This window comes from Doryrhamphus excisus, chromosome 15, assembly GCF_030265055.1.
Source record: "Doryrhamphus excisus isolate RoL2022-K1 chromosome 15, RoL_Dexc_1.0, whole genome shotgun sequence".
NCBI classification, from domain to species: domain Eukaryota; kingdom Metazoa; phylum Chordata; class Actinopteri; order Syngnathiformes; family Syngnathidae; genus Doryrhamphus; species Doryrhamphus excisus.
Window position 1 is genome coordinate 12,342,526 of NC_080480.1, and position 11,823 is coordinate 12,354,348.

Here is an 11,823-nt window from a genome sequence, read left to right on the forward strand (position 1 = left end):
GGTGGTCTGAATATATTATTGCTGACGTGTGTTCCGTATAAAGATCCAGCTCGTAAGCAGTCAGATGTTTCCAGGCAGTGATGCAAAAATACCTCATCAAGTGTATGTGAGTGGGATACAGAGAAGGAGGTGACTCAGACAAAGCCCTTAAGTAACTCCTCTTATCGTCAGACGCCGGAGAGATTGCGGCGCCCACACATGCAAGGATGAGTACTACGGAGGAGGTGTGACAATGTGCTTGTGTGTTAGTCAGCACTGGGCCGCTTCATTAGGTACACCGAACAGAGATGCAGCAAACATTCTGCCTTTATAAAGACAATAATACCCAGTTTTGATTAATACACAAAAGAGGAGTTACTGAGGTGTTTATACTATCATTTGGCTATATTATTAGATATTAGAAAAAACACTACAACCACCACTATATACAATCATATTTCCTCTTGAGCAATGTCTCTCAATAGCGTCACGGTCGGGCTTGAGAGCTTTACGGTTCGACCCCAGGATGCAGAGAACAGTACCAAATGCAGGCAAAACATAGAATTTAATAATAATAATTGCAGCAGCAAGCTAAAGAAACTCAGGAATCAGACAGAAAAATGATAATGATCCCACGCAGGGAGAAGCACACACCTGAACTAAGTACAACCAGAAATTAGGGACAGGTGTGGGTGATTGGGGCAACGAAGGAAGACCAGGCAAAGTAGGAAGTTCCATACAAAATAAGTGTCCAAACAGAAACTAAAGCCCAAGAAGGTAACTAAAACAAACTGCCACGCGGGAGCCTACACAGGGCATGACAAATAGGCTCTCATGTTGGATCTCATTGGTGGATAAGAAAGAAAAAGATGTCTCTATTCATGTAACCAATATATTAGGAATAACTCTCAGTATGATGCAGTGTAGTTCTACACAAGAGCGGCAACAATTGATTAATTGATGGTTAATCGATTACCCAATTAATCGACAATTATTTTTGTAAACGAGTAATAATTTTTTTTATTGAAATATGTAAATATGGGCTGCACGGTGATCGAGTGGTTAGCACGCAGACCTCACAGCTAGGAGACCGGGGTTTAATTCCACCTTCGGAAATCTCTGAATGGAGTTTGCATGTTCTCCCTGTGCATGCGTGGGATTTCTCCGGGTACTCCGGTTTCCTCCCACATTCCAAAAACATGCTAGGCTAAATTGCGTCTCCAAATTGTCCATAGGTATGAATGCGAGTGTGAATGGTTGTTTGTCTATATGTGCCCTGTGATTGGCTGGCGACCAGTCCGGGGTGTACCCCGCCTCTCTCCTGAAGACAGCTGGGATAGGCTCCAGCACCCCTGCGAGGAAAAGCGGTAGAAAATGAATGAATGTAAATATGCTGATTTCAGCCTCTCCTGTGCAATACTATCTGTATATTTTGAATATCTTGTATAGATCTTCTTAAACTGTCTTTTTTACTCTACTTTTATATACTTTTTTTTTAACTTGACTACTGCACTGATAGGAGAAGCTCTCCAATCTCGTTGTACATCTTGTATAATGACAATAAAGGCCATTCCATTCATATGTGAATGTTTTTTGAATTTCATCCATGAAAGCTGACCTGATGTAACAACAATATTCATTCATTCATTTTCTACCGCTTACCCTCACAAGGGTCACGGGGATGCTGGAGCCTATTCCAGCTGTCTTCCGGCGAGAGGCGGGGTACACCTTGGACTGCTCACCAGCCGATCACAGGGCACATATAGACAAACAACCATTCACACTCACATTCATACCTATGGACAATTTGGAGTCGCCAATTAACCTAGCATGTTTTTGGAATGTGGGAAAAAAACGGAGTACTCGCAGAAAATCCACGCATGTACGGGGAGAACATGCAAACTCTACAAAGGTATGGCCGAGGGTGGGTAACAACAATATATACAATAAAAATCACTGCATGCATCTAACCAGAGAGCTAACCATGAAATAAAATATGTCTTGGCTATTGAATAATTGCCTACAGGTTGCTACACTAAATGTATCTAAAAGGGCCAGCATGTCTTTCATGTTTAAAATGGAGTTCCATACATATATTACAATATGTTTTGTGTGCAGGCTGTGTTCAGAGCTGGCAGATGGCATCTAATAAACATGACAAAACGGCGCTCATACTCATCCAGTCTTGACATTTTAATAAGTGTCTCTGCACGTTCTCTGAGAAAGAATAATTAAGACATCATTATGCACGTCATGACGGCTTCTGACACACACACACATTCTCACCAACATAGCAGAATATCTCGCTAATATTCCTGTTCCTCTGAAGATGCCAGGGACGATACTGTGACGCCATTGTTGTACTCCAATCTTAATAAAGTTCATTTCAATAAGTGGATTCTTAATGGAAGTGTTTGTGAACGCTACCATCATGAGCTGTCGGAGGGGATTTGTATCTCCAGTTCTAGCAGCAGAGCGGGCAGCATGCTGTCCAATAAGGCCAAACCATCCCAGGAGCAGCGCAGACCTCTAAAAAAACATAAGAGCTAATTCCGGCACTGGAGTGAAAGAACGCTGATTTAGTGAGGTGGTCACCTGTCATCAAGGATCAGATGGCCTCTGTGGAAGAAGTCTCGGACATCAGCAGATGAGCCAAAGATGTCACAGAGGGCCAGTTGTGGACTGAATAGCTGCCAGTGCTTCCCCCGAAAACAAAAAATCATAAATAGGATTTTGTGATATTTCTTCACACATAATGGATGGGAGTACTGTATTAGCGCAAAGGCCATTACATTTACATTTATCATCATTTTTATTTCTTCTTGTTTCTTTTTGGACTTTTCCCTTCAGGGGTCGCCACAGCAAATCAATCTCCTCCATCCAACCCTGTCTTCTCACACCAACTACCCTCATGTCCTCCTTCACTACATCCATAAACCTCCTCTTTGGTCTTCCTCTACGCCTCCTACCTGGCAGCTCTGAACACAGCATCCTTCTACCAAATATATCACTATCTCTCCTCTGGACATGTCCCAACCATCTCAGTCTGGCCTCTCTGACTTTATCTCCAATGCCTCTGACATGTAATGTTAATATATAATAGTGGAAATAATAATATAATAGAAGAAATTGTTCTATACTACATGAGGGTTTTATGGTAATTTATGGTAATGGTTTTATGGTCCACATGTCCAAAAGGAGTAGGAAGAAGCAAAGCTTATTAAATCCTACCCCTCCATCTGGTGCGTTTACAATCAGTAACTGTTACATTTGTTCACTTCCTGCTTTCCTAATATAGGTTTTATTTTTTATTTTATTTTTTGTGATATGACCATCCAATGACATAATGGTTACCATAGTAAGTGTCAATATAGTGATATGTATAGCACATCATGACTGGTTCAAGACTCTTCATCCTTGTATTTAGCAAACATCAACTGCTTGTATTGTTTCTTGAATTGGCTCATCGTTGTGCATTGTTTGAGGGTCTTACTCAATCCATTCCATAGTTTGATTCCACATACTGAAATGCTATGGCTTTTTAACGTAGTCCTAGCATATAAGTGTTTCATATTTAGTTCTTCCCTGAGATCATATCTCTCTTGTAGAGAAGTATTGGATGACATTTTTAGCTAATTGGTTATTTTTAGCCTTATGCATTATTTTAGCTGTTTGAAGATTAATTATATCATCATATCAAGTGTTTGTGATTTTAGAAATAAGGAGTTAGTATGTTCTCTGTAGGCGGCATTAATGTTTTAATGTATCACCTTGTGAGTGATGCCCTCTGTCATCCTCAATCCCATCACCACGGCCTCCTCCAGCCTGAAAAGTAAAGTAAAAAGAAAAGTAGTAAAAAAGATTATAATACTATGTAATAACAAGAGCAAGACAGTGTGTGTGATAATGAGCTGTTAACACCAAGACATTTCTACACGAAGAACATGTTGGAAAGAACATGTGCCAGACCCCAAGCACACATTGCATTCCTCATCGCATGATGCATGTTGTTAGTGTTGTTGACACACAACACTTCTCCATGTACGTGCAAAAACCTCACACTTCAAGGCGTCCAAGATGAATCCTCCTCCTGGTCCCATGTCCCCGATGCTGGACCTCACGGATCCACACGTCGGGTTCCAGCGTCTGGGTGCGGGCCTCTCGGTCGACGCGTCCCTCACCCAGAGGAACAAAACGGCCGTGTGCTCCTGTGTTGAATGCATTTGTAAATGTTGCCTTCAGGAAAGCACGGTTTTGAAAAGTGAGTCGGGTACCTGGACCCACACCGATGTATTGTCTTCCCTTCCAGGTGTTCATGTTGTGATGACTTACTGCACTCTGTAGAAAGATATATGCAACACAAGTCAAAGTTTATGCTCATCTGTGTCCCAAACAGGCGAAAGGATTGCAGTACTCGATTGCAACCAGCAGAGGCACTGCTGCTTCAAGCTCAACTAGTTTGAGGTAATCATCACTCTCTTGTGTACATTTTATTCTTGACTACTACTCATTTCCATCCGATTTACACTAACTGACACTCGAGTAGGTGCACTTATGCCATCTAATATAATGGAAGAACTGTATCAATTAAGTGTCTGTCTACACAAATTGTTTAGTTTTAGACATATTTAGTAATCCTAATACAAACTAGAAAATTCCCGTGGGAATTTTGATGGGCTTGCCACCTGTGCTGTGGACCTCGGGCCCGGTGGGCCAATGGCTACCATGCTAACACCTCGCAAGAAAGCCTCAAGTACCGAAAAGGTTGATGCAGTCCCATAGTGTCCCCACATCATGCCATGTGTCTATTTGCCTTTAGACATTAGTAAATTAGCTTAAATGCTAACATGCTAACAGCTACATTCTAGCACCTAGTAAGACAGCCTCAGGTCCCGAAAAGTTTGGGGCAGTCCCATAGTGTCCCCACATCATGCCATGTGTGTATTTGCCTTTAGACATGAGTAAATAGGCTAAAATGCTAGCATGCTAACAGTCATCATGCTAGCACCTAGCAAGACAGCCTCAAGTCCCAAAAGTGTCCAGGCAGTCCGATAGTGTCCCCACATCATACCATGTGTGTATTTGCCTTTAGACATGAGTAAATTAGCTAAAATGCTAACATGCTAACAGTCATCATGCCAGCACCTAGCAAGAGAGCCTCAAGGTTAGAAAGTGCCAAGGTTGTCCTATAACCTCCCTACATCATGCCATGTGTGTATTTGCATTTAGACATGAGTAAATTAGCTAAAATGCTAACATGCCAACATTCATCATGCTATAACCTAGCAAGAGAGCCTCAAGTTTGGAAAGTGCCAAAGTTGTCCTATAACATCCCTACATCATACCATGTGTCTATTTGCCTTGAGACATAAGTAAATTAGCTTAAATGCTAACATGCTAATGCCTACCATGCTAGCTTAGCTTAGCTCAGTCATGCAAGCCCCATAGACTGCTGCTTTGCAGCTGTCTGTGGGGCTTGCATTACTGGGCAAGCCCATAATTATTATACTTTCATGAATAATAAAAATGAACCATAGAGGGTTTCTGATACAGATTTTGTCCTGAACCTTATTAAATGTCCTTATTAAATGTGTAAATAATAATAATAGAAATAATAGAAATCTAATAATCTTTCAAGAAGACAAACATCACAGACTGGTGATGATTCCAATGGAGGACTCACATGTCTGGCAAAGTTGGACACCTCATACTGCTCAAAGCCGTGCTGTCGCAGTGTCCCCCTGGCTCTTTCGTACAACTCCGCCATGTCATGGTCGCCGGGCAATGCCAGCTCGCCGCCTTGTAGCTGTTTGAAGAGTAAGGTGCCTCGCTCTGGGGTCAGCTGGTAAAGGGACACGTGGTCGTCACAGAGCATAAGCAGCTCGGATAACTCTACTTCCCAGGATTGCACGGTCTGGTCGGGGCGTCCGAACATCACATCCACTGACACTCTCCCCGGGCACAGCCTGCGAGCCTCCTCGATGGCCTGCAAAGCCTGATGAGAGCTGTGGTCTCGGCCGAGGAGTTTTAAGTCGTCATCCTGCAAAGACTGAATGATTGAAAATAGAATTAAACATAAAAAAATTTAAATTGATTTGCAGATTGATGGTTGGTGTTAATAAAGCTTTATTGTGTAGTGGTAGTAGATAGGAAGCAATGGAGGCCCAATTTGTGTTTTTATAATTCGGTGAAAAAAGTGGTTAGCGCACAGGCCTCACAGTGAGGAGACCCGAGTTCAATTCCACCCTCGGCCATCTCTGTGTGGAGTTTGCATGTACTCGCCGTGCATGCGTGGGTTTTCTCCGGGTACTCCGGTTTCCTCCCACATTCCAAAAACATGCTAGGTTAATTAGCGACTCCAAATAGTCCATAGGTATGAATGTGAGTGTGAATGGTTGTTTGTCTATATGTGCCCTGTGATTGGCTGGCGACCAGTCCAGGGTGTACCCCGCCTCTTGCCCGAAGACAGCTGGAATAGGCTCCAGCACCCCCCGCGACCCTCGTGAGGATAAGCGGTAGAAAATGAATGAATGAATGAAATAGCATTGATGTGAGCGTGATGATACTTGCCTGCACCCCAATAGAGAAACGGTTCACCCCTGCTTGTCTAAAATCCTTCAACTTTGACCTCCCCTCAGGAGTTGGATTGACCTCCAGTGTGACCTCAGCCTCGTCTGCTAGACCCACACACCTGGAGACCGTTTCCAGCACAGCAGACACAGTGGAAGGGTGTGCCAGGCTTGGGGTCCCACCGCCAAAGAACACAGAAGTGATGCTGTAAGGAGAACACGCAGGTGAAACTGAATGTGTGATGCAGTTTGGGGAATCTATATACAGTATGTAACAAATGATGGTACCAGGACACTTGACTGAGCTGTAGTAATGTCTCTGTCTCCTGCTGAAGACACTGGGTTACTATGTGGCCATTGTCGTCTTTAGGGATGTACTTGTTGAAGTTGCAGTAGGAGCATCGCTTGAGACAGTAAGGCCACTGTGAACGAAAGAAGGAATATGAATGTAGCATCGTAGATCTCACTGTACAAATACTGAAAATGGTGATGTGTGCCAAATCGCTAGTCATTGTTATTTTTGATGTTTATTGTAATGGCACAGGCGGCATGGCGGTCTAGTGGTTAGCGCGCAGACCTCACAGCTAGGAGACCAGGGTTCAATTCCACCCTCGGCCATCTCTGTGTGGCCGTTTGCATGTGGAGTTTGCATGTTCTCCCCGTGCATGTGTGGGTTTTCTCCGGGTACTCCGGTTTCCTCCCACATTCCAAAAACATGCTAGGCTAATTGGCGACTTCAAATTGTCCATAGGTATGAATGTGAGTGTGAATGGTTGTTTGTCTATATGTGCCCTGTGATTGGCTGGCGACCAGTCCACGGTGTACCCCGCCTCTCGCCTGAAGACAGCTGGGATAGGCTCCAGCACCCCCGCGACCCTCGTGAGGAAAAAGCGGTAGAAAATGAATGAATTAATGAATGTAATGGCACAGAATAGTAGTCAAAATCTCATTTGGTGCAGATCTGGATAATTGTGTGTAACTATTATATTATTAATGTACATTATTGATAACGACTGCTTTTAAGAATGCACAGGAAATGGGTATCTCAAAATTCAATTTTATTAGTATTGGTGCATTGTAGCTATTGCACGTCACTATTTTAAAAACAAATCATAGGTACTTTGAGCTTAAGTCTTCCGACTACTGTTAGACCTAAGTATATTGTATGTATTTTTAGTTTTGTCTTTGTACATTTTATATTCTACGTTATATAGTGTATCCGTATTGCATTACATTTTATATATTTTTCTTGTTTGTTCTGACTTCCGCATTGCCGTAGTAGTACGGTGGCCCTGGAGGGTAAAAACAGCTCAATACTTCTAATAGAAAAACGCTTTAAAACCACGCAAAATTACTTGAAGGCAATTACAGTGGCTACTTTTAAGTTGTGAAAGGGTTTGTGTTCTTCAGCGAAAAGTACATCTTACGTGAATGTAGAGAGACGCCTTTTTTGTGAGACATGGATCCTGTTGAGAAGATTCGGACTTCTCCTCCGTTAAAAATTCTCTCTTAAAAATCTTAGAGAAGCAGCGTTGGTCAGACACCAACAAACGTCCCGTCACTCTCAATATGCGGATCATAATTTAGTTCATTATTTGAAGTCTTTTTTACAGTATATATGACAGCTACCGTATGCAATATACCTTGACACTGGGACAGTGTAGCGACAGTGTATCGCGATGGCGAAAGTCAACTTTACCGCGAAATTTTATCTTCTAATCTCATATCGTGTCAATTTTTTAAATTTCAATCACTATATATCATGTTCAAATTCAACAAAAAGTGTCGGCAAATTTACGCCTCGAAGGAGAGTGCTTTTACTGCTGTGCAACGTCATAATATGTTCGTCTGGAAACATGTTCCAAACAAAAAACATCCGCTTTCAGATGGTCCAAAATGCCTCAAAATAAAGTTATTATTTTTTAAATCTGCCAACATGTCATTGTAAATACATTTATTGCTGTTGTGATACATGAGGACACTGGAGTATACGTTTGAGTTACACAAGAACAAAATCAAATGACTCTAATGAGGTATTGATTATCTTTAACTGTGGAACACCACTGTCTGGTGTGTGGCTGTAAAAAGGAAATACTTAAAAAATGTTATTAATTGTATATAAAAGCCATAAACTAATATTATTTTACATAAAATCCAGCCTATCTTTAACCACACAGAATTGTGTAACACATAATTAAGATATGCCTTTATTCGTCCCTCAGTGGGGAAATTTGTAATAATAATAATCTTGACAGTGATATAAATGTCAGTGATATAAATGTCTATACTAAACTGTCATTTTGAATAAAAGTTTAGCAGATGGGTGTTTGATTAGACATTAAATGTGCTTGTCGCCACTACCCTTAGGACATTTTCCACTTGATATTAAATCTGGTACCCGATTACCACATCAGAGAGAAAGAGAGAGAGAGACAGAGGTGGAGCAATTTAGGGTTGTGTTTTTATTGAATGGGCCAGTTGGTAGCTGACAACTTCCAACTTCAAGCTCATCCACAAATGGAGAAGAGAAAAAAAGGTGAGGCTTTGCTGTTACATAATGCAAAAGTGCATCAAAGGAATTTTGTAAAAAAAAAAAAAAAAAAGCGGAGGACTTTATACAGTACAATAACAACACTAATGGATGAGGATGTGCTTCTTTTCCACAGGATCTTCTTTGGAACTGAGGCTGATGGTGGTCGGCAGCAGTGGACCATCTCAGTTCCAGCTCGCCAATGCAGTCCTCGGAAGGGAGGAGTTTTCCAAGGATATTTCCAGTATTTCCGGCAGCAGGAAGATTTTGGGTGAGCTGGCCGGAAGACGAGTGGCCGTGATCAACGCCCCCAACATCTACGATAAGGATATATCTCGAGCCAAGAGGAAGATGGAGGTGAGGCGGTCCAAGTGTTTGTCCGTCCCTGGCCCGCATGTTTTCCTGGTGGCCTTTGACATGGACAAAATCTCCCCTAACGACATCAGGACCCCTCAGCTGATGATGAGGCGTTTCGGAAGACGCTGTTTGAGACACTGTATCGTGATGCTGGCCTACAATGGAAACCCGGAGGGAGCCTCCTTGGAGGGCTTGGTGCAGAACACCGACTGGCCCTTGAGGCATTTAATTGAGGACTTTGGCGGCCGCTTTTACATTTTCAACAAGAACTGGAGGGAGCGCAGCCACGAGCGTGAGATGCTGCAGAAGATAGAATACATGGTGGCCTCTTTGGGCGGGGCCTGCTTCTCGAGTAGGACTTTCCAGAAGGCAGAGCGCAGCGTGAAGAAGGAGGAAAAGAGGCTCATGAAGAAGATGACCGCAGATAACGAGAAGGTGTGGAGCGAGCTGGAGAAGAAGTACTTGTCAGACGAGCTGTACCGTCAGAAAGACGCCCACACGGCCAGTGTCAGCGCCAAGATCAGGGCCAAGGCGGAAGTAGACAACTGCTGGCTGAGAACATCCCTGGCCAGAGGGGTGGGGACGGGCGTCGTGGTGGGGGCGGTCATGGGGGCGCTGGTCGGCTCCATAGAGGGACCGGGAGGGATGGTTCTTTACGGCGTCATTGGCGGTGCAGTGGGTGGGTCGGCAGGGGGTGCAGCTCAAGTGGCCATTAAGCACATGGAGGACAGAGTGGCCCCTCCCGCCAGACTCAATTTCAATTCCATCTTCATTAATCGCTTCTTTGCAACGACTCGGCCATGACAACTGGTTCACAACATTAGGTACACCTGCTCAATCTAAAGAGCTGTATTACTATACAGCAGGGGTCTCAAACTCAATTTACCTGGGGGCCACTGGAGCTAGGGTCTGGGTGAGGCTGGGCCGCATCAGGTTAAATAAATAAATAAATGAATAAATAAAAAAAAAAAAAAAAAATATATATATATATATATATATATATATATATATATATATATATATATAATAAAAAATATTAATTATATTAAATATTAATAAATATATATAACATAATAGTCTTCAATGCTTCTGCTATACCTCCCACTTTTTCAGTGCTTTTGTTCTTTGCAAAAGCTCTGATAAAACATTAAATTATAATAATATTATAAATTATTATAAATTATTTTTTATTCATTATTAAATTATTAAATAAATGTTTAATGTAAAAAAATCAACATAAAATAAGATGGAAAAATAAATGAGCAAATCAAAAAACAAATTAAACAAATTCAACTTTCATAGCAAGGCGGGGGCCTCAAACTAGCATCCGTGAGTTTGAGACCCCTGCTATACAGACAATAATGCTGTTTTCATTCAAATTAGGGCTTTCAAAACTAACGCGCTAACAAAATGTAGCAGTAGCAGTAACAAAATGTGTTAGTGTACTTATAACGCATGCGCACCAGGGCAAGAACGCCTCTGTTATGACGACATCCAAAGAGGGGCGTCCCCACACACTTACACAGAGTTTGACGCTGTTTTACAACTTCATTCTGGCCATTGTACTGTCAGGCCAGAATTAAGTTGTAAAACAAACAAACAAACAAACAAAACAATTCCAACACCATATATATTATACGCATATACAACTCACACACGTCTCTAGTCCGTTCATCCTGGAATCGACACTTCCTCATTCTCATTACAAGAACACGAGATGCATTCATGGTCACTCAGAACATCACACAATGACTTTGTAACGCGTGTGTGAAAATAAACAAGACGATAAAGAAAAACATGAAGTGGATACACGTATCACTCACTCCATAACTCTTTATTTGGATGTACAGTTTATTACATTTTAGTATGCTGGAAAAAACACAGAAAGCAAATATATGTTCCTTAAATTACGTGATGTATCTAAATGCGACCCCTCATTGTTCATAATAGCACGGTTTAAATTCCGATTCAAATGTTCTGCTTCTATGAAAGAGACTAGATTTTTAGACTTGTGTGTTATCCTAAAGCTTGATGGACATATTCATTAATAATAACATAATAACATATTCATTCATTTGGAGCTCTTAATGCATACATTTACAGTATATATAATCCTGTCCTGTCATTTATCTTTCTGTTCATTAAATACAGTAAAGACGGGCATGATGATGATGGTTAATCATGGTGAATTAATTTAAAACGGCGATTAATCTGATTAAAATGTTTAATCATTTGACAGCCCTAATTAATTAACATTAAAACTAAGCAATATCATGTACTTCATTTTTGATACAGCTTTTGGATGACGGTTGTCTTGGTGTACCTAATGAGTTGTCCAGTTTTTTTCTATAAAGTAGGGCGGAATTCTATACTACATGCTTTTTTTAT

At 41.6% G+C, this 11,823-nt stretch overlaps 2 protein-coding genes across 2 annotated transcripts; one reads left to right on the forward strand and one right to left on the reverse strand.

The window, feature by feature from the left end:
* Positions 1-2,159: 2,159 nt before the first annotated feature.
* On the reverse strand, positions 2,160-8,386 carry rsad1 (radical S-adenosyl methionine domain containing 1). Its single transcript, XM_058048294.1, has 9 exons — positions 7,976-8,386; positions 6,837-6,970; positions 6,550-6,754; positions 5,663-6,028; positions 4,254-4,317; positions 4,040-4,187; positions 3,750-3,804; positions 2,575-2,678; positions 2,160-2,508 (listed from the first exon to the last, which is right to left on the reverse strand). Exons 1-9 carry the CDS (start codon positions 8,126-8,128, stop codon positions 2,409-2,411), a joined length of 1,329 nt encoding a protein of 442 aa, XP_057904277.1. The 5' UTR covers positions 8,129-8,386; the 3' UTR covers positions 2,160-2,408.
* Positions 8,387-9,040: 654 nt separating this feature from the next.
* LOC131102772 (GTPase IMAP family member 7) lies at positions 9,041-10,430 on the forward strand. Its single transcript, XM_058048296.1, has 2 exons — positions 9,041-9,084; positions 9,215-10,430. The coding sequence occupies exons 1-2, from the start codon at positions 9,066-9,068 to the stop codon at positions 10,237-10,239; spliced, it is 1,044 nt and encodes a 347-aa protein (XP_057904279.1). The 5' UTR covers positions 9,041-9,065; the 3' UTR covers positions 10,240-10,430.
* Positions 10,431-11,823: the final 1,393 nt, after the last annotated feature.

Coding starts and splice junctions, on each gene's coding strand:
- rsad1 (XM_058048294.1), bottom strand. CDS start 8,128: ATGATCCGCATATTGAGAGTGACGGGACGTTTGTTGGTGTCTGACCAA. Junction 6,971..7,975: donor AGGCGTCTCTCTACATTCAC/GTAAGATGTACT, acceptor TTTCGTTCACAG/TGGCCTTACTGTCTCAAGCG. Junction 4,318..5,662: donor TGTCCAACTTTGCCAGACAT/GTGAGTCCTCCA, acceptor ATCTTTCTACAG/AGTGCAGTAAGTCATCACAA.